Genomic DNA, 23,258 nt, shown 5'->3' on the forward strand with positions numbered 1-23,258 from the left:
TTTTGCTGTAATTTCCCCCAAGTTTTTAAATGGACAGTCTAAAGCGAGGGAAAGGAAATGATTTCAGGAGAATCTTGTTAATAATGTTTTGGCTTCAAGGAAGAAAGCTAGAATTGTGAAGATCTCAGCAATGTAGAAAAAATACAGAAGAGTAATGAAAATGAACAGGTCCGTTTCCTCTCAGCTTTAATCTTGTAACAGAATGTTACTAATAAAAATGTTTAAACTACACAATGATTGTTTTGAACGGATTTATAAGTTCTAACCAACAAATTAATTAAACTCTGATTCGTATTACCAAAAATTAAGCTAGTTTTCCATACTGCTCTTTTTGCTTCCATAAGATCTGGAATCAATTTTCTCAGACAAGATGCACTGGTTCCAAGTCACACTCTGCTCTTGCCTTCAGCCTGTTGTTATCTGTGTTGAAAAATTAACTGTTTTTAAAACTGGTCATTTTAAAATTTATTTTGTGTAAGAGGTTCAAGTACTTCTATAGCAAATGATAGGTCAAACCTTGCACAGCAGCAATTGTAGTTCAATAATGTGATGATACTGTAGAAGTACCATTCAATAGGTAGTAGTAATGGCTTAAGCCTGTGGTTATTGTACTCTTGGGAACACAGACTGCCCCTAAAGAATCCATAAAAAGTAATTAAGAATGGCAAGTCACTAGACAGTTGGCTGAAGGTAGCTGCATATTGTGTCCTTCCCAGGGGAGTCTTTCAGTTCTGGAAACAGATTGAAAACCACTTAGGTATTACTTTTTAATTTTTTCATAAATATTCAAAGAAAAGAGATGTGTTTGATTTTTGTGTGTTCTCTCACAGTACCCAATTTTAAATTTGTATTCAGTGGGAAACTGGCTGGTTGCTGTTCTGATGCTGCTGCTCTGTGGATATCGTGTATCCCTGCAGTGTCACACCAGACGAGTGCTCTGACTGGCATTTCTCCCATTTCAGTAGCCATTCAGCATCTGCTTCACTGTGGCAAAGCTACATCAGAGCAACAAGGTGATTAGCTATGGAAATGCAGCTGAAATAACCCAAACCTACTTTCAGATTTTTGAAACAATCATTCTGATGTGAAGAAAACAATCTCTAGTCTAAGCAGAGAGGCATTTCCAGTGCCTGAAGGTGACTAAATCAGTATATATCTAATGAATATAGTAGTAGTCATCCTGCAATATTTTTTCCATCCAAATGCTCATCATGTGGATGATATTTACCAGGTTTTCTTAATGTTACATTTAAGCAATGTATAAACCTGCTAATTGCTTACTAATAAATGATTTGTGTTGTTAACACCTCTTCAGTTAGAAGGGTAACTTACAGTAGATAGAATAATATTGAGAGATTGAAATCCAGATATTTGGTTCTTCTCAGAGGCTTGCCATTTAGTTTAACAACCCTCTTCTCTCAGCTTCCTCAACTCTTGTGAATGCCACCTTGGATATCAGACCTTAATTCTTACATAAGCTAGTGAAGATTAACAAATTTAAAAATTGCAAATAGAAGACCCAAAGTGAGGATGACATAGTTATTTTGACTTAGAATACCTGTTATGGTGAGAACTGATAGTCTGCCTGATTTTAGTTGGCCCTTTTTTGTGTTCCGCTGTTTAAAATGATGGTATGACTTGTAATGAAGTTGTTTTGCTGTTTAACATTATAATGGTGTTTTAATGGCACCTTAATAGTATCTCTGAGGACTTGTATCAAAGTAGTTTTACCTTCTCATAATTGCATTCCATAACAGACTGTAGCAATACAAGTTATGGTCTCCTTAATTTTTTTATTGGTTTCTTAAATATAACAAATGCTCTAAGTTATCATTCTGTCAAATGAAGGAAGTGTTAGATGATGATGATGATGTTGTTGTTGTGTATAGCTTATCTTTCATACTTAAATGTTTTGTCTCCCAGCAATAATAAAGTAGTCTGAGCAATAGTAAGTTGTAACTTGTTTTTGTAAAAACTTACCTATTTTATTTAATAACATTTACATGTGCGTCAAGTTGGTTTGGCTTCCAGTTAGGAAGAACATTTCTAATGATGCATTTTTTATTTCTTGTGTATGCGTGACTCTGAAAATAAGTGTTTTATAAGGAGATTTATTTCATATCCAATGCTTGTTTGTTGTGTGAAAGCAGTCTGAAGGAAAGTGCCTATTCAGCTTTGTTATTTTTGTGAAGCCCCAGGTGTTGAATGGAAATAGTTTGGTGAAGGCATGACAGATTTAGCAGCCACTTCAACAGTTATGCCATAATAGAAATAAAGTTTTGCTATGAGTTGCTATGTCATGAAAGCACTCACATATAGCTGATATTGAGTAATTCTGATGCTTTTAACTTTGTTGCCAAATAAATGACCTAGAAGGCCAAGTTGTCATCCTGAGCTTGTTCATACCTTGACAGTTTTATTTGGGTTCCCATATTTACTGTGCCTGTAACTTTTGAGCAAACAAAAGTTATTAAAAAATAATAGTAATGAAGAAAGCTGGAATGGGTTCCCTAGAGCAGTGGTCATAGCACCAAGACTGCCAGAAGTCAAGAAGCATTTGGGCAGCTCTCTCAGACACATGATTTGATTTTCAGGTAGTTCTGTTTGGAGCCAAGAGTTGGACTCAATTTTATTTGTGGCTCTCTTCCAGTTTAGGATATTCTATGATTCTAATTCTATTTGGAAAGTTCAATTTAAGTAGTGTTGTACCACTTTTTTTTTTTTTTTTAACTTTAGACAAGAGTTTAAATATGTTGTTTCTGTTCCCATCTTTCATGTTGCAACATTTCTATGTGTGTTGTTTGTGTTCCACAGCATTTCATGCAGTCAAGAAATGTGTGTGTTATCAAACAATCCTCAAGTGAAGGACTGCCTATGAAAAGGTTGTGAGAAGTTGGTGAACTGAGCTTGTTTGTTTAGAATCTTCATATGACTAATGATTAAAAAAGAATACTGTAGATCACCAAACAGAAGTAATGTCTTATCCCGGCTTCCTATCCTGCCTTTCTGTAGTTCCAGGAACAAATAATGTCTAAGAAATAGGAATTTACTCATGGCAATGCTTTCTTACTTCTCTCTTTACTTTTCCATTTATAAACCAAGAGGATTGAACAAAGCATGATTTTCAGGTTAAATTAGTTCATTCTGACAAAAATACATTGAATAACATTATATTTTAGTTTTTGGTATGGTGAAAATGTAAAATTTAACTTGCTAATTAAAGTAAATATCTGTGTACCATAGATATAAATCTTATTTAGTCTTTTATCATTAATCCTTTTTTTTTTTTTTCCCTATTTCCTTTACATTTCTCTTAAGAGCTCCATTTGCCAGTTATGACTTGCAAAGACTCCCATGGAAGCTGTATTAATTATTCCTAGTGGCATAACCTCAGCCAGTTTATGTATTTGTATTGTATTACAAATGTGCGTAAGAACTTCTTCACGGTGAGGGTGACGGAGCACTGGAACAGGCCGCCCAGTGGGATAGGGGGATTGTGGAGTCTCCTTCTCTGGAGATATTCAAGTCTCGCCTGGACGCCTACCTGTGCGACCTGGTGTAGGGAACCTGCTTTGGCAGGGGGGTTGGTCTCGATGATCTCTAGAGGTCCCTTTCAACCCCTACAATTCTGTGATTCTGTGATTTTAAATTGATTTGTGTTTTCAATTGGTTGGTCAGATTTTCCTTGTGTCTAAGGTTATTTGTGGCAGTATGGAATCATTAAGTATATTTCTGAACTCAGGTTGAGCGTAATAGCTGTTATTAAGGCTTTACCAAGAACATTCCCATGATGTTTATGATGAGATTCATAGCAGTTTTGGATTTTGGCTGTGGTTTTTTAACTTATTTTTTATAGAATTCTACTTAATTCGTCTGTTCCCTTGCCAACTGAAAATGTCAATGTCTTGACCCAAAAGCTTCAGAGAATCATAGAATTGCTCTGGTTGGAAAAGACCTTGTCCGTATAGTGTCCGTGCTTCTGTAGCTTAGGCATTTAAAGGTTTCTAGGTCTTAGAGTCATAGAATCATTGAACCATTTAAGTTTGAAGAGGCCCTTAAATGTCATCTAATCTAACTCCCCTGCTATTAACAATCTATATAACCAAGCTATAGCTTGGTTAGATTGCTCAAAGCTCTATCCAGCTTGACCTTGAGCATCTCCAGGAACAGGGTATCTACTACCTCTCTGGGTAACCTGTGCCAGTAACTCACTACCCTTACTGTAAAAACAGAACAAAAAACTATCTAAGTCTCAACTCTTTTAGTTTGAAACCATTGCCTTTTGTCCTATCATAACAGATCCTTCTTCTCTCTTCAAGTACCAATATTTATGCTTAATATAAACAGTGACAATGTTCATCTAGGTAATTGAGATCTGTGAGAAAAGTGGAGAATACCTTTAGTCTAGTCAGTGATTAGTAAATTTTGGATAGTTTCTCAGATTTCTTGAATTTAACCCAAATGAAAGACAGTTGTAACACATACACCAAATCCAGTAAAATTTAACTTTGCATTGGACACTTTCTTCTACTTTGAGGTCTGTGGCCTTTCTGTCTGTTAGGAAATAAGCCTCTAGACCACAGTATCCATGTCACTTGTGTTTTCCTTATCTCTTTGCTGGGCTGCGTGAGAGTTGTAATCACATCCATGGTGCCCTGAAGATTAGGGTGGCCAGAGCTTCAGGGAGGATGCTGTCAGTTGGTGGGCTGGCTGGGTACTTTCTGGAACTCTTTAAATGTATCACTGTTCAGTTGAAATTATTGTTGAATTCCTAGTAATTGTTTTGAACAATGGCTTTATGTGATTTGCAAAATCATTTTGAGTTTTCATACTGCTGTCTGTTTTTTTCTATTAGTACTGCTAACCAAGTTAGCAGTATGCTACTGGTATGAGGTATGGTAATTGCTGTATGCTTCTGTCGGAATGAAATGGTCAACAGAAAAATACCTATTATATTAATATCTAACTTACTGTTCTCTTGTAAGGAGACACTTTCCATCTCATTGGTTTAACAAATGTACTTGAAACACTTTAGTGTTATCTTTTTGTTGAAAAATGAAGTGAGACCTATGCTAGTTGTCTTGGCTGGTTTAATTTGTTATGTTTTGCTACTTTCTGTTCTCCTTCTTTCTACCATAGTGAGAGTATTCCAGTAATAAAGCCTCCAAATACAAACTCTTAATTGAGTATTAAAAAAACAATCAAGTTGGCATTTCTTTGAGTCACTTGTCCTACTACTTTGGATTGATAAAATAATAGTGTTTTGAAATACATCAGCTCTAAAAAGGAAGCTAGTGGAATTTACTAAGTGCTTGCTGAAGTGACAGCGTTGATATGTATCTTTTACACCATGTCTAGATTAGGAAAATGGATGTCATTTAAAATATGTTCCCTAGCACACTTTTAAACATTCTTACAGTAAATGTTCATAACATTTGAAAATGTGCTAGCTTTTTCCTAGCTTTACAGATTGTGCTGAAAAGCTCTTTTAAGGGACATTTACCTTTCACATGAAGCTGGTATGCCCTTAAATCATATACTGTATAACAATCTGAACATCTATTTGCATCCTACTTAATTGAAAATTGATTTATTAACACTTAATACATATAAAGCCTGATAGGGGCTCTTGGTTTTTCCAGACCCTTGGCTCATAGTTGCACAGGAGTGTTTCTTAAACAGTACCATTGTATTTGGTTAATGTATGTGGATTTTTTTTATCATTCGTGAAGTAGAAGCCATTGATAGAGGAAGTTCATAATTAAGATAGAATGACACGGTATGTTTTAACTAAGGGGAAAGAAGTTCTATTATTTCAATATGGATGTTTTGCTGAAACTAGCTTGAATTGATGCATTAAGAATTTTTAAAATTTTGTTGTGCATAGTCCTGAAATTAATTTATTGTTTATTATTCTTGTCTGCTGAAATTCTTTTATTTATGCAAATTTTAAATGTGTACAGCTTACTGCCTGATACTTCTAACCTCTATCACAGTTAAATCATTGTTCTTGATTTCATTGTGCAGTTGATTTCATTGAGTAGATGCATCTCTTTCTTTCTCAAATTAAGGTGGCTATATTTGATTTTCTGCAATCCAATTTGCTTGGAGGCCAGCACGGAATAGATAATCACAGAAAGTCAATGAAAGAGACATATTCAATTCCTAATTCATTAGTCATGTGTTAGATTAGTTCTCACAACTTTTGTTACTCTACTTATGATGCTGTGACTTAGGAATTGAAGCCTAGTTTGTCCAATCAATGACAAAAGCCTTTATTCTGTGTCCTAGCTGATAGTATAGCACACCCCTGAGCATTCTTCTTGGCTGCTATTTAGTTGAGTATCAAATGTTTACCCTCTCATTCTGTCTTTTGTGATTTGCCTCGAGAATTTTTTATTAATTTCAACCCAAAGTACTTGATTTGCAGGGGCTGTTTTCCTGAAAGCTTTCAGACAGGAAGTAGTAGGACCCAGAAACATATAATTTGTCAGAAATCTCTTATATTATTTAGTTTATACGATTTATGGACTTCTGATCCTGAAGGTGAGAAGTGTTTCCAAATGATGCAGGAAAGCAAGCAACTTCTGATGTTTTTATTTCTGAATATGATGCGGAATGTGAAAAAGTAATTGAATTAGAATCCCTCAGATTTTTTTTTTTTTTTTTTTTCCAAATGATATCACTGGTATAATTTGTCCCTTGGCTATTCATACCTGCCATTTTGGGCATTGTATATTAATCCTATCAGATAACCATATAATCACCATACTTTCTATAATAGAAGAAGAAATGTAATGAAAGCAGTCAATGGAGAAAGAAATGGAAGGACAACGTTATAAATAGTGAACTGCAAAAGAGCAAGAACTAATGCTGAAAAATGAATGAGCTTGACTCATTAAAGCCAATTTTAACAAAATTGGAAAAAGTGCATTTGAAGTGTTCACGATACCTTAATTCCAGAAATGCACTGAAGAAAATCTTTGAAAATAATTAGCTAATTTTAAATCTTTGTATCTTGGCTGTTTCTCTTTCAAATTTTGGAGAGTTCATTTGTAATCGTAGATTTAAAGAAGTTAATACAATGACGCATGCTTTTTACTCATGGCAATCACATATTTTAATGTTTTGGGGGTTCTTTGTAAAGGGAAAGGATGGATGGTTATTGGTTTATAATGTAAAATGTTGCTTGAAAATGTGGCAGGAAGTTTTCAGAGTAGCGGACTGAAATTTGTGCTTTCAACTTTTTACCTCAGCAATTAAAATCGCACCTAACATCACAAAATAAAAGAGCAACTTCAGATTTAATGAGAATTTATTTCAGGTAGAAATAGTACTGAGTATCAGTAAGAACTGAGTTTTGGAGGGAAGCAGCAACACTTAGAACAATTGATCTCTTGGAAAAGATAGTTGAATATAGATTTGTCCTTCCACACAGACATGTGGTAGCATTTAGTCCTATAATAGTTGACACACATGTTTAAACGCCTATGGAAAAGTATGTATATCTCAGCCTGTATTTACTTTCAGAGAACTGTCCCCCTGTCTAAGTATTTTATTATGTATTGAATATGTAATCCTTTATTTCACATAAATCTGTAAGTTTGTTTTATAGAGCTTTATGTTAAAGGTTTATATTACTCGTATGCCTAGAGGTCAGCAATGTTTGGTATATAAAATCTTTCTAAGTAATTTTAAGATGATTAACTTCTTAAAACCACTTTCTTTGAGAATAAAGCTATAGTTATAAGAGTACTGACTTTTACACACCATTCTTAGATGCTGAGTTTTCATAGTCCTTTATTTCTAAGGGATTCTTGTCATGTATCTATCATCAAGACTTGAAAAAAAAAAATTGTTGCTGAATTCTGGTGGCTATGTTGTAACCAGCACAATTGCCATGCTCTACGCTGGTTAAATGGTGTTTGTTTATTATTTACTACGGTAATTTAGAGAATGTGATTCCGTGTTCAGGCATCATGTTGAGTGTTTTGCAGCTCTGCAGGATATATCAATGCAGTCTTTTAGACTTTCATTTTAGTCTTATTGTTCTATACTGGCTTGAGCCAGCATATAATTAAAGCAAAGAAAGCAAGTCTAGAAAAACTTACACATAAATTATTCCTAAACTACTTTACAATCTCATAGGCAGTTGAAAGAAAAGCCATAAAATACTTTTCATCCTGGAGAATCTGTTAATCTGACATTTGAATGTTTGTCAGAGAGAAGTGATCTTGCATAGACAAGATTCATAGCTTTGCAGTAGTCTCCTTTTTTAATGTGTGTGGATGCCCATAGAGAATAAGCACCTCTATCGAGCTGGCAATCATCTGAAGCATTTGATGGAATATACGGAATTCTCTTGTTAGCAAAACATTTTTCCCTTTTTTCTTTTTTCTTTTGATAAAGCAGTGGAAAAACCATACCACAGAAATGAGGGACTACTTAAGAATGCAAATATGATGTCGTCTTTGTGATCATCCTTTGATGGAATTTGGTAATGACGTGCAGAAGGTTCTCCATTTGTGCTCATAGCTCAGTTAACATCTCTATCGCTTTTAAGCACAGAAGAGTTTTCATCACTTGGGTTAGAGACATTCTATTACAGTTAAGCATTCATAGTTCTCACTTTTTGGAAATTTCTTATGCATATAGAATAGAATGTGCAAAGCTTGTTCTTTAATTGTCTTGTTTTCAGTGCTGCACACAGTTTTTTTTTTTTCAATGGCTCACCTTTATATGACATTTTGTGAGCATGACTGTGCCCCTTAAGTGATTGCTGAGGAGCTAACTGTAAATACCAAATACTGTCTTGCAAATAGCAAGTATATCTTCCCTTGTCCTGGGAAAATGAACGTGGGAACTTAAAAATTTGAAATTATTCTGCAGATGAAATGGGACGCACACTAATGTATTAAAGTTAGACTGAGGTACAAGACAAAAGATTTGAAAAATTCCTTCAGGAAGACTCCATCTGCTATTGCTAGGGATGGGGGCAGCCACTATGTGCAGAAAGTGCAAGGGCACACATGAGGAAACATGAGGACACGTGAAAGGGAATCATAGAATCATCATAGGACGGCTTGGATTGGAAGGTACCTAAAAGCCCCTCCAGATCCAACCCCCTGCAGTGCATATGGTCTTGGTAAAGAACTTCCTGAAGGGAAGTTGTGGTGAGGAGGGGTTTGGCCTCTTTTCCCAGGCAACAAACCTGGACCTGAGGAAATGGCCACAAGTTGTGGGAGAGGAGGTTTAGATTAGACGTAAGGAAAAACTTTTTCTCTCAGAGAGTGGTCAGGCACTGGAATGGCCTGCCCAGGGTGGTAGTGGAGTTGCTGTTCCTGGCAGTGTTCAAGAGGCATCTGGATGAGCTGCTACGAGATATGGTTTAGTAGCTTGTGGTAGCAGTGGTGGCGGGAGGACAGTTGGACTGGATGGTCTTGTAGGTCCTTTCCAACCTTGTGATTCTATGAGTCCACAATATATTAATTGATGGGTAAACTAAGTGAATGTCCTCAGTCAAGTCTGCCTTGTCCATGTTGCTGTGATACTAGAAGGCATTGCAACACTGCTCTTGCCTGAGCAAAAGGACCTGATAGAGAATATAATTGCAGGGAGAAATGTGATATTGAGTGACTTTCCCCTGGTATGTGGTTGGTAGTCTCATCCATATGAGTCAATCAGTTCCATTTCACAAAATGAAGAGAAATGTGCAGTTTTAAGGTTGCACTTTTCCCATTTATACAGTTTTTTTTTTTTTCCCCTAATCAGGCTAGTGCTAAAACTTACTTCATCCTTCTTGTGAAAATTAAGTTTTCATACTTAATCAGGGAAACATGACAGAAAAATATCTGAGGCATGTACCACCTGTTTTTCTTTTCATCTGGATTCATTCATTAGCTTCTTCATATTAAAAGCCCTCCAAGATGCAATTAACCCTTTTTAATACTGTGAAGCTTGAAATGATCATTAAAACTCATTAAAGCAGAGAAACTTGCTTTCAAAAGCAGCTTCATATTACATTTTCCTGATTTCTTTCTTTTTTTGGATATGGCCATCACAGTTACAGTCTTAACTGACTATTCAAGTAATTAATAGTAATTGATTGCTTTGTGTTGCAGAACTATAGTCTGTGCTAGAAGATCCTTAGATGAAATAATTCTGTGTAATGTAATATTGGTTTCTGAGTATAAGCTGTCTAATAATGGTATTGCCAGTCCTTTTTGTCTACTGTGAGGAAAAATAGAATTCAAAATAGAAAGGCATGACCAGAAGTTTTCATTTCTCTTTTCTTGCATGTGATTTTCTGTGAGTTGTGCTGATGCTACAGGATACATACCTATTTTTTCTCACATTTACTGAATTGTTATTGTTTTAACATATTTTGAAAGACACAGACATGCAGTCAATTGTAATTCAGTACTGACTCATGTAGACATATCTAAAAGTAGAAATTGGTCTCACTTATTAAAAAGGTCATTTTTTTATATTCTTCAAATTGCCTAGTGTGTTCCCAGTATTGTATAAACAATCTTAAAATTTAGTTAATTAGATTAGACAAAAATCAGAGTAACCCTCCAAGCTCATAAGCAATGTTATTTAAAATATGCTAGTTTTTGAAGGGTGGAAATGACTAATCACCAAGAGAAGTACAGTGAAGTAAAATGGTGACTTCAAAGCAATAAATTGCCTTGGGTTTTTACTTTCTGACTGATGCTCTAATAAACCTGTCATGAAGCACTACCAAAGTGTTGACTTATTTGTACTACTAATATTAGAAGAAATAAAATTGAGGATTTACCAGTATTATAGCAGTTGGTATATATTTCATTAGACAATCCAAATAACAGCTGTTATCAGATGATCATGAGATTTTTTATGACTGACCTTTTACCAAAGTGCAATATTTATCAGAAAAATTGGACATTTAGCCTTTTTCTCACAAAAACATGCATGCAAAATCTTTACATGGGTCATTTGTTTCTAAACTTGTAATTTTTTGCTCAAAATTATGACAAAAGAATGTGGCAGAAAAGATGAGCTCTTGATTATTGCGAAACACATTTAGTAATTGAAATTATAATTACATCTAGTAGTTCTGTATACTAAAATGTCTTAGTTGGAAACAATTGATGTTTTAAAATGCTTCTTAAAGTATGAATTGAGCTATTTGTATTCTGCAAATGTTAGTTGTTACATAAAAATAAGCAGATAACTAGTAGAATCAGATTTTCAGAAGTGCTGAGCATTCATCTAATTTGGTCCGAGATAAACTGAAAAATGAGGGCTTAGGCCTATCCTTCCTCTATATTTCTAAGATGATGTTCTTATCTGACTCCTCAGCAAAGTTAAGGAAAAATTATAGTTAAAACTCCAAACTGGAAGACTGAGAAATATGATTATAGCCCATCTATAGGCAGATATGGAAGCTGCAATCTGCTAGGAAGGTCTGAAAAAAGCAAAAAACTTCAAAGAAAAAATGATTTAAGGAGAAACTGTATTTAGATGCATCTGTGTACAGAAGAGCAAAAATATAGATGGAAAATTATAACACAAAATGCCACTGAGAGCAATAGAAATGTTTCAAGAAATAAAGTAAGTCAGGGAAATGCATTACATATTCATGCCTTGTTAATAAAATGCCTTAATTCTAATCAACCATGCAATTATTTCGAACAGATATTTACAGCTTAACAGATATGCATTTGGAATGCAAAGCTTTCTTAGTCAGAAAGTGATTTGCTCTAGCTAGTTATCGTTACATTTAAAAAATTATTCTCTTTTTAATGATTCATGTTACCCTTATGTTTTTTTAAGGTATGGGATGCTGTGGACACAGGTGGTTGTTTGAGGACATTTTCCTGTCATTCCTGTGCTGTCCGAGCTGCCCAGTGGTCATCCTGTGGAAGAAGGATCCTCAGTGGTGGCTTTGATTCCATGCTGCACCTAACAGATGTGGAGACAGGTAAAGGCCACATACTGGTACATTTTAACAGTATTTGTAACCTTTGAGTACAGATAAATTCAGATCTTGTGAACTTTGTTCTGCCTCCCCACACCTTAGATATTTATAGGCCTGGATCAGGTCCCCTCTCAGTCTTCTTTTCTCAAGGCTAAACAGACCCAGTTCACTTAGCTTTTCTTCATAGGGGAGATGCTCCAGGCCCTTCACCATCTTTGTGGCCCTCCGCTGGACTCTTTCCAAGAGATCCCTGTCTTTTTTGTACTGGGGAGCCCAGAACTGGACACAGCGCTCCAGATGAGGCCTTACCAGGGCAGAGTAGAGGGGGAGGATCACCTCCCTCGACCTGCTGGACACGCTCTTTTTAATGCACCCCAGAATGTCATTGGCCTTTTTGGCCACAAGGGCACACTGCTGGCTCATGGCCAACCTGTCGTCCACCAGGACGCAGGTCCCTCTCTGCAGAGCTCCTCTCCAGCAGCTCATCCCCCAGCCTGTATTGGTGCATGCAATTATTCCTCCCTAGGTGTAAGACCCTACACTTGCTTTTGTTGAACCTCATCCGGTTTCTTACTGCCCAGCTCTCCAGCCTGTCCAGGTCTCGCTGAATGGCAGCACAGCCTTCAGGCTTGTCAGCCAATCCTCCTAACTTCGTATCATCAGCAAACTTGCTGAGGGTGGCCACTATCCCCTCATCAAGGTCATTGATGAAGATGTTGAACAAGACCGGACCCAGCACAGACCCCTGGGGGACACCACTGGTTACAGGTCTCCAGCCAGACTCTGCACCAGCAATGACGTCCCTCTGCGCTCTGCCAGTCAGCCAGTTCTCAACCCACCTCACTGTCCACTCGTCTATCCCACACTTCCTCAGCTTTGTTCTAAGGATGTCGTGGGAGACAGTATCAAATGCCTTTCTAAAATCAAGGTAGACTACATCTACCACTCTTCCCCCATCCACCCAGCATGTGACAACATCATAGAAGGCCACCAAGTTGGTCGAGCACGACTTCCCTTTCGTGAACCCATGCTGACTACTCCTGATAACCTCCTTTTCTCCCAGTTGTCTGGAGATGGTATCCAGCACAAGCTGTTCCATCACCTTTCCAGGGACAGAGGTGAGGCTGACAGGCCTATAATTACCCGGGTCTTCCTTCTTGCCCTTTTTGAAGACCGGAGTGACATTGGCAATCCTCCAGAATGATACCTGAGTATTTTTTATGCTGTTGTAATCATTCATTAAAATGTTTGCAGAGCCCCTTAAGATTGACTTCTGTATGTAGTTACAGAGCATAGAAACATAAATTCTGATGTGAAACTTGAAATTGAATCTGCGTTGTGAATTTGAGTGGAAACTTGAACGTTATGAACTCAACAATTAATTTTCAATTAATGCTCTGTCTCCTCACATTTCCTTCACAAGCCAAGTGGATTCTGTGAGCGTTGCTTCTCCTTTATCTATGTTATCTGCATTCATACAGTGGTGTTCTTTGGGGCCATTCATAACAGGACATCTGTGTGTGTATAAATGTGGGATTAGGCCTCAAATGGTTTATTGAAGAGGTGCAATTTTTTTATTTTTCCTTCTTAATTTGTTTTTAAATATTTGCCTCTGCAAACATACAGTGCTTTTTGTATTACACTGCAAAAGACATCCATAAAAAAATGACAAGAAGCTTTTGTTTAAGAGGGTTTTATCTTATGTAAAATTAAGAAGGAATTTGTATGGAAGTATCCTGAGAATTGAATAAACTGGGAATACTGAGAAAATGGTTAAGGAAATTTGTGAATATTGTTCACATCAAGGCAAGGTTCTCTTCCACGTTCTAGGTAATTTTTTTTTTTTAATATTTTTCACACAAGTTTTAAAATTCAGTGATGGCTGGAAGAGAGATAATGTAAAACATGTGTCACAGTTATACAATATTATGTTTTCAGAATATTCATGGTTTTAACAGTCAGAATAATATTATATATCGGATGTAGTAGTGTTAGTAAGTAATATACCAAGCCATTTATTTTATAAGACTTATTATCTTTCTTATTTTCAGCCTTACTTGTAGCAGTCTTCTTGTTTCTAGACTCATGTATAACTGAAATTTACTAATCTATGTGGATTTCACTTTTGACAGGAGTGCTTATAAACCTAGAACAGAATGGCTTCTGTCACTGAGGGGATTTATAGTAACAGAGAAATTTTATGTGCCTGAGCCATTTGAAAGGACTGCCGGGGCAAAGTTTTGTTTCCTAAAGTTATTGAAAAAATTCCAAAGGTACATAATTGTAATGATCTATTTTAATTTTGAAAACTGCTCATGTAACTGTCCAGGAATGGAATGATAGTTGTTTATTTTATTAGAAAGAAGGTGTTTCCAGTGTTTTTAGGTTATGGAAACAATAGCAATGTTTAGCACAATTTTTAGCATGAGTTTCAAAACAGATGAGCTTATAGATGGCTCTTTCCTTACTGACCTCTGAGCTATTTCTTACTGCATGAGTAAATTCTGTGTTCAAGGCATAGTGAGTTATCAGTATCATTTAAAATACAGGGTGTTCATTATTGCCTTATTTTATGAATACAGGGTTTCTTTTGTCAACTGCATTTCTACTGTTGATATTTCGATCTGGCTTTCAGTGATATTCACCTGGCTTGGAAACTGAGAGTAAGAGAGAGGAATTTTATTCAGATTTCATACACATCCAGACCATGTCCTTCTCTGTTGTAAAGTTACTCTTTTTCATAATTTCAGTCAATTCTTTCCAAAGAAACTGGGCAAGCAGTTTGCCTCTGGAATTCAAATCAATTTGATATAAAAAGACTCATTTCCATTTGAAAAACTCTAAGGCTGCTATAAGATTTTGATTTACATTAGTTCACTGAATCATTCATTCCTCCTTGCTGTACTGAAATGATTTCTTCTTTGATTAACTTCAGATACATGGTAGAACTGTTTCTTCACAGAAGACTTTTATATGCTTTTTTGGACATCATTGTTAATTACTTTCCATAGCTAGACTGAACTAACTAGCAATGGGCTTAAAAGCAGTAAATGCATACTGATGGGATTTTATAAATAATGCTGTCTTTAAGGCTCTGTGCTCATTTCTTGTACATATTGTTCTGTCACAGCATTTTAGTCAACTTTGCTGAGTTTTAATCTTTGTCATTTTAGTTTTCAGTACATTTTTTTCCCTATATTACATACATGTTATAAAAATTGCTACATCTTCATCAGAAGAAACCCTACAGACTATAGAGAATGGCTTTTAAAGGTGTGGGGATTTATTTATTTATTTATTTATTTATTTTAAGGAAGCATTTTGAGTTGTTTTTCTCTGCCTTATTAACTGAAAATTATGGCTTAACATTTTGTTTGTTCTGGGTCTAATGACAGCCAGTTAGAAGGTTTTTCAAAGAAAAGTGCCACCATAGAGAAAACAGTGACAGGCTCTTGTCTGAAGGGATGGGAGATGAAGAACAAACATAGGAATACTGAGAACTTTGTCTCAAATCAAGGTCATCAAACACTAAAACATTCTAGAGAGGCCATGAAGTCTCCATACTTCGGCACTGCATAACCTGCCATAACTAGATCTGATCTTGAGTAAGGGATTAGATTAGATAACCACTGAAAGTCCAACTTGCTAGAATCATAGAATCTTTTGAGCTGGAGGGGACCCTTAGAGGTCATCTAGCCCAGCTCTCCTGCAATGAATGCCTACAGCTCAGAGCTCCTTCCAGCCTGAGCTCGCATGTCTCCAAGGATGGGGCATCCAAACCCTGTTCCATAGCCTATTGTGCTACAGTAGTGCTATGATTCAGGTTCAGTGGTGCTATGGGGAAGAACAGGGAACAAAAAGAATTCAAGTAATGAGGTACAAGGTGTTAACTTGCCCTGGTTTCACTAATGTTGTTCAGATCTTCTAAAGGCATTTTTAATAGATTATAGTTTATTATCATAAATGGTCATTCATTATCCTAACACCTGGATATCCAGTTATGACTCTCCACACGTTTGGTTTTCATGGAAATAGTTGTTTCTATTCTGCAGAGTATAGATCTGATCTGAAGTATGCATAAAATGTTTCAGGAATTCAGTTAGTCATGCGAGCAGTTCTGTGGCTACAATTAGCATGGGGCAAGTTCAGAGCAGCAATATGGAGGTTCATAAATATTAGTAAATCCAAAAAATGAGTTGCTTGTGAAGAGTAATGATTGATATTTTTAATTGTTCTATTTCATTTGTGTTTTTTCATTATAAAAATAAGCTTTCTGAAAGGTTTCAGAAATGCGGGACTGGTACTGCAGTCTGTGAACTGACAGGACTCCTTGATTGTGTACGTTTTGCACTACATTTATATTCCTGTTCTACTAGTGACAATTCTGATAGTGTTTATTTCTTCACTGAATAGCTAGTAATATTCTGAGAAGCACTGAGCATTTTATTCTAACAAAATTTATTTTATAAACAATTCAAGATCAGACACGTTTGACATTTACCTTCTGTTACATCCAAATGAAATGCAAATTCTCTACCAATTTTAGAAGAGGAATTATATTTTTAAAAGTTATTTATATCTATTCTTGGAATATTTTATTCATCAGTGGATTTTTCATTAGTCACAAATGAAATGGCGCAAACACTAATAGCATAGGCAGAACAGTGGCTGGATTAATATTATCTGTGTATTATAGATACTTTTCATTCTTTAATGTTATGAGGGAGGGAATGTTCCAAGAAATTTTGGCACTTCTCCCAAGTTGCCAAAAGCTACAATTGTATTTCTCTTCATGTACTGAGTTTGATTTCAAATGTAACATGCTCAGAGTTCCAGTGGGAAATTTAAATTATTTTGAAATATTTCACATTGCCATAGGCAGGGCACTGAAATGTAATCATAGGTTTGGAAAGGAATTTTGTATTTATATAGTGTGGTAGGGTGGTTACTTGCATCTGTTTTATTTTTTGCTGTTTTTAAACTTTTTTGAATTTTAAATTATGTTCAGAGTTTGTTAATGGAATATTTTGTACCTCCACAAGGTACATAATAGAAAAATGGCCCATATTTACTTTTCTATTTTCTCTTCTATTCAAATTTGTTAGCCCTACAGTTATAACACGCTTATTGCTAATATAATTCTGTTTGCTCAGATAGAAATTTTAGTGTTCGTATATAAACATCAATTTGGGTGTGCTGTGACTTTCTCCTCCTGTTCCTACCTTTCTTTTCTACTACTGTGTATATGGTACTAGGCATGAATAGCATGATAGTACTAGCATGAATATTTTATGTGACATCTCACAAAAAATAACATTCAATAGATAATTTTATTTTATTTTAGTCTTTTGAATGTGCATGGATGTGTTTGAGAGGTCACAACAGTCTACCCAAAAATCCAGCAGTTTTGAATAATATGTTGAATATGTATTAGTGGTCATCCTCCAGCTAGGAGGTAGTGCTACGTTAGTTTTTATATTCAGACGTGTAAATTCCTTTTAAGAAGAGGGAGAGGTTATTTTTAAAATGTTTCCAAGGGCAAAAGGTAAAAAGATTTAATAATTGAAGTACTAAAAATTTATGACTACGTAAGGGAAAAACAAATAGAAATACATGTAATTGGTGTAACTTTACTCCTTGGAGAAATAACTAAACAATTTGTAAGCACAGCAAGGTAAGAGGGACAAGTAACAGCCAACATCAATTTGTTAAGAACGAATCATGTCTGATCAATCTAATTTTCTTCTCACTGTTGTACATGAGAGAGAGGCTGTCACTGTAATGAGATTTTTTTTTTTAAAAGTATTGTCTCATGTCTTTTTGTAAACACAGCAGGGAAATCTAATCAACTTTGCAAGATTACTCTCATGTCTTTGCCACTTTTCTTTACTGATTAGTGTATGGAAGTGAATGTTTTGGATTACGCAGATAGGAGTGTGAACCTTAAGACCACTAAACAGTTGCAGAAGCATCCTGTGCTCGATAACCGTTCTGATGTTCTGTGAAAAATTCACAAAGTTAAATAGCCTTTAAAATATCTGATTTCATAGTTGAGCAGTTTCACAGTAGGTTGCAGCATAAAATGAGCAGAAACATATGTTCAGGATCTCTTTAAGGATATTTTCATACTGTGTATGTTACTGGTGAGCCTTTAATGAATGAAGAATTGAATTAAAGTACTGTATAAAACACAATGCAAGCATGTAGTAGGTATCGTTACTAAAAATGCGAAAATTAAAGATTAAGGGAACTGTTTGCTTTGGAATAACAGTCTTCACAGAGGAAAAGGATCTGTGACATGTGTCTTCCCTAGCCAAATCAAGCTTCAGAAAATAGAATTTTCTGCACTTGATGAGTTGGTTGGGTCTTTGATACGCTATCTATAGGAACTAACAGGCAGTAAATACGTACACAATAAAGATATATACAAGCTTGCTGTTTTACAACTCTATTGCAGATAAGGAAGTCTTCTCCTCAACATCTTTTGCAAAATATAAAATAAGGCCCCCAGAAGTTGAATATGTTTAATTTTAACAAACTGACGGAAGTCAGTTTGGAGGTAAAAACTAGATCTCAGTAAATTCCGTTGAGCAGTTAATGCTCTTCAGAATTCAAGATGACAAGTTCCACTGGATATTTAAATATGAGGGCTACTGCAAAAGTATTGTTTATTCTGTTGGCACACAACATCAGAGATGGTGGTTAGTTGTATGGCAGTAGAGGCTGAACCTTCCTGCCAGTATTCGTTTACATTGTGTTGCAAACAAAGGTGTGTCACTAAATTCCTCCATGTGGAAACAACTGCACCCATTGACATTGCTGAATGTTTATGGAGACCAAACAGTGGATGTGAGCACAGTGTGGTGGTGGGGAGTTCGTTCAGCAGTAATGACAGTGACAGACCTCCCCTGATGCAGATTTTTATGAGCACAGCATGCAGGCTGTTGTTCACGGCTGGTGAAAATGCACAGCTAATGGTGGTGACCATGTTGAGAAATAGTGTTTGGTAGCTGAGAACTTGCTCTCTCAAATTGTGTTCTTGTGCTCTTTGTATCTGTTGTAGTTTCCATGGAAATAAAAAGGAGGCATTACTTTCAGAGTGACTTACATATATATGCAATACTGTTTGAACGGTATGCTTGATCTGACTGCTTGATCTGATGTTGTAATTCTTGTTTGAAAAGGTTAGTACAGGTAGGCTATACTTTTTCTAATTTCTGATTACAGTACCATATAAACATGGTTAAACTCCTGTGTTTGTTAAACTTACACAAGCATAATTCCTTGGAAGCAAAGTGCTTTCATACCAACTAGATAACCTCTGTGTAAATTCAGTATTTTTTCGAGTAATCTGTAGGACTGAGTAAGATGCATAGTTATGTAGCTTTTTGCTAGCCTTCAAATGATGCCCGTTTATGGCACAGATTAGAGTAATATTTTGTTGCTCCTATTACAGATGATTAATACCTTCTTCCTTTTCCATGGAGTCTTGTTTCTCTTACCTAGTTGTTAGAATGCTGCAAGCTCCCAGGAAGAAAGATGGTCAGTGTTGCACATGTTTTGAAGAGAAGGCCTCTGCTACCTTTGTGACCTTCTTTGTCTTTTGAGGGAGGGAACATTGAAGATTGAATTAAGTGTTCCCCTCAGTAGTGACAGAGAGAACTTTTAGATCTTGCATGATGATCAGAGATCAAACAGATCGAAATGTTTAAAAAAGAAAAAAAAAAAAGAAAAAAAGAGCAACCGATGTTTATGTGGAACAGCAGCCTCCCCTCCTTAAAATCCCTGCAGTCTATTTTCCTTGCCAGTGCCAGCTCAAAGAGTACATGCATGATGAAGTACAATCTATCTCTTCTTTTCTTTACAATGAATAAGTAAATAATTTGACAAGCCTTATTCTCTTGACTGCGTAAGCTTATTTGAGCAGATGGTGAAAGTGGAACTGATGATGAAATCAAATTAATTGGCTTTAAATCATGAAATAAGCATGAAAAAAGCTAAATTTTCAGTATTGTTGACCTAACCGGAAATATTTTGCAACCATCACTAATGTTTTTAGCTCAAAGTATTTTCAGTTGTTTAAGACTCTTAAGGCATCTCTCGCTGAAAATCTGGATTAATGAATATTTTAAGAAGCTTTGTAATAGTATAAGCTTTTCTTTGGCTTCTCCAGTGGCTTCTTCACTGTAACTTTTTAATCACAGAATCATAAAATTGTTTGAGTTGGAAGAGATTCTTAAAGGTCATCTGTTGCAACTCCTCTGCCATGAACAGGGACACCTACACCTGATCAGGTCCTCAAAGCCCTGTCCTGCAAATGTTTCGGGGGTCGGGGCCTCTACCACCTCTCTGGGCAACCTGTTGCAATGCCTCCCCGCGCCCCCCCATTGTAAAGAACTTCTCCCTTATATCCAACCTAAATCTCCCCTCTTTTAGTCTGAAATCATTTCTCCTTGTCCTGTCACTATAGACTCTGCTAAAGAGTCTACCCCTTTCTTTCTCATAGCCCTCCCTTTAGATACTGAAAGGCTGCTCCATCTGATATATGGAAGATAACATGCAGTTGAAATTGTGAAATGAAGTATTTATCTATGTTGCTAGTCCAAAAATAATAGTTCAGTGAATAGTTCAGTGTACATTAATGTCATGAATTTGTTAGACCAAAGACAGTGGTCTGTGGAAAAGTCCTATAAATTAACCTTGCCGAATTCTGTTGTCTTTGAAAGAGCGTACAATACAACTGATATTAGCCACAGGATCCTATGAAGATTAGTGTGAACAATTAAATGTTGGGAACAGTGTTTCCATGGCAACAGCTATTGCCTTCATAAGATATGCAAATTATTGCCTTCTTTCAAGTTGGAGGCTCAATCCTTCCTTCACAGAAATATAAACCACTCCAAAGCCATAGTACATTTTGGAATGTGGGACTTCTACACAGACAGTACTCTTTTCTTATGGTTATTATTTTCATCCCACTAATAAAAAAAGACTATGACTTCTTTTTGGGAAATATTCTTCTGTTAGATTAGGAGATTTAGCCCTGTCAGCTGAATGGGGACTTTGGTGGTGCTCCTCTCCTTTGTGTGCCAACCCTCTGATTCTCTCCTCTCAATAAAAAGTTCTCTCAGTAAAAAGCAGTCAGTGGTACAGGATTTATTTAATGTGGGAAGAAATTACTGATTTCAATCTTATGTTTTCAGAAAACCAGAGGAGTCCCAGACACTTGAGATGTTCAAATAGAAACATTCACCTTTAACAACCTAGGTATTTTTGAAACTTGGTTGAAATTAATGTTTATTTTCTGATCAAATTCTAATTTTCAGTTCTCGCTTTATTTTAGGGAGGCAAATCATCAGCAGTAAAAATGAATTTAGAATCAGCACGCTTAAATTCCACCCTACAGATTCAAATGTTTTCATTTGTGGAGGATTCAGTCCAGAAGTTAAAGCATGGGACATAAGGACTTGTAAGGTAATGGAAATCCTTTTTTTTTTTTTTTTTTTTTTTTCTCTCACCATTTTGTGGATGTTTCCTGGGTTAAATGTGCAATTTTTACTAAGCTGCTCAGTATCCTGGTCTTTTGATGAAATCTTATTTTGACAAATTTTGCATTTATCATTGATTTTGTTGCTATTTGTTGATACGAACCTCTGTAATGTTTTTGAAGCACGGAGATGAACATTGCACATAATGAACACAATTATTGTTTTCTTCTGTAAAAATGGATAATGTTTAATTGAACTAAATTAATCTAATAGCTCACTTCAAGTCTCTCTGGCAGTGGAGTTGTAACTTGCTGATCCTTGAGGTCCCTTCCAATCCAAGACATTCTAACTCAAGACATTCTATATTTCTATGATTCTATGAAGTTAAATTTATTTTCTATTTTTTTTTTCTTTTAAAAAAGGTAGTTGAACAACTAGGAAGCTCTTTAATCTGTAACATGTGATTCAAGATAAGGTCTCTCTGTATAGTAGGTTGGCGTAACTTTACATGCATGAAAAGCTACACAGGCACAAATAGCTTCTGCCTTTACTTTAACTTGAAGAATGCAGAACACTGCACTCCCAGGTGCCATTTGGAGCTCAGGGAAGACGAGAGCTGTACTCTGATACCAAGTGGAAGCTGTTTGTGCAGAACAGCTCAAAGAACAGAAGTGACTGTAAAGTGAATGCTTGTTTGTTTTCTTTTGAATTTTTGTGTGGGTAGAGCCTACTCATCGTAGTTAGCCATCTGTTTGCTCTTAAGGGTGGTGGAAGGGATCTGAAGAAGATAAGGATTACTTATCCAAACACTGTCTCTCTAAACAGAGTAGTAGATGAGGGATGTAAGAAGATATATTTCAGAAAGGAAGGCACCATGTGAGAGCTCTGAAGTTGATATGAGTGTCACTGTATTGAGGGAGTACAGTATTCTTGTGTGATCCACAATCTACATCCTGAGCTGCAACTGTTCCTTTGAATTTGTCACTGATTTTTGAGGAAATAATTCAATTTGTTCAATGTAATGAGATTTTTTTTATTAATAATTGCATTGATTCCATACATTAGGCTTTTGTTATGTGAATAAGTTCTTAAAAGAACATCAGTAAATACATATCCAGAGTGCCAAGTCTGAGGCTACACTGCAAATTAAATTACCTGGAGTTTCAGAGTTACAGTGTCAGCAGGAAAACCTTCATAAGAAGTGTAAATTTATCCCATGCATCATGCTTGTATGATGCGTAGAGAAAGATTTTTCTAACATGATGCAATAAATTTTCCTGTAAATAACGTTATAGTTATTCACAAAATCAAATGATGGCATACTTGTGTGCAAAGCCAGAGATGTTCTTCCTTTCTTTTTGTTGTTTCTCTGTGATGGATTCTACATCTATATATATCTTTTTGTGACTGTCTGAGAATGCCGCAATGATGATTTTACTCTGAATTTGAAATCAACTGTGATTAATGAGCATGTTAATGAGAAAAATTGCAATACTTTCAGCTTGCATGTATCGAAGGTGCCCAGTCTCTACAGAAAGAAAATAATAACTGACGGTGTTCCATAGTAATACATGCCCAATATGGTATATTGCAAAAAGGTGCCTGTCTGAAAGGGAGCAGCTATGGAGGGATGTGGTGAGAAATCTTTCATGTACGATAGATGACAATTTCAAATACAGATAAGTGGAGAAGGCACTTCACTTTCAGTGAGATAAACAGATTTTTTTTTTTTTTCCCCCCCTACTATGGGTATTCACAGTTCAAGTGTTACGCTTGACTAAGATGTTTTTCCCACAGTTCTACTACCA

At 35.9% G+C, this 23,258-nt stretch overlaps 1 protein-coding gene across 4 annotated transcripts in view; it reads left to right on the top strand.

Annotated features, from left to right (window-relative positions):
• Window positions 1-23,258, top strand: part of WDR25 (WD repeat domain 25) — a 61,406-nt gene that overhangs the window by 24,133 nt on the left and 14,015 nt on the right. For all 4 annotated transcript variants that reach the window (XM_010711912.3, XM_031553674.1, XM_031553675.1 and 1 more), the window contains 2 exons: window positions 11,818-11,965; window positions 21,306-21,436. In XM_010711912.3, coding sequence (XP_010710214.1) covers window positions 11,818-11,965; window positions 21,306-21,436 — 279 coding nt within the window. The remainder of the gene's footprint in view (window positions 1-11,817; window positions 11,966-21,305; window positions 21,437-23,258) is intronic.

The sequence above is a fragment of the Meleagris gallopavo genome, chromosome 5 (assembly GCF_000146605.3).
Source record: "Meleagris gallopavo isolate NT-WF06-2002-E0010 breed Aviagen turkey brand Nicholas breeding stock chromosome 5, Turkey_5.1, whole genome shotgun sequence".
Taxonomy (NCBI): Eukaryota; Metazoa; Chordata; class Aves; order Galliformes; family Phasianidae; genus Meleagris; species Meleagris gallopavo.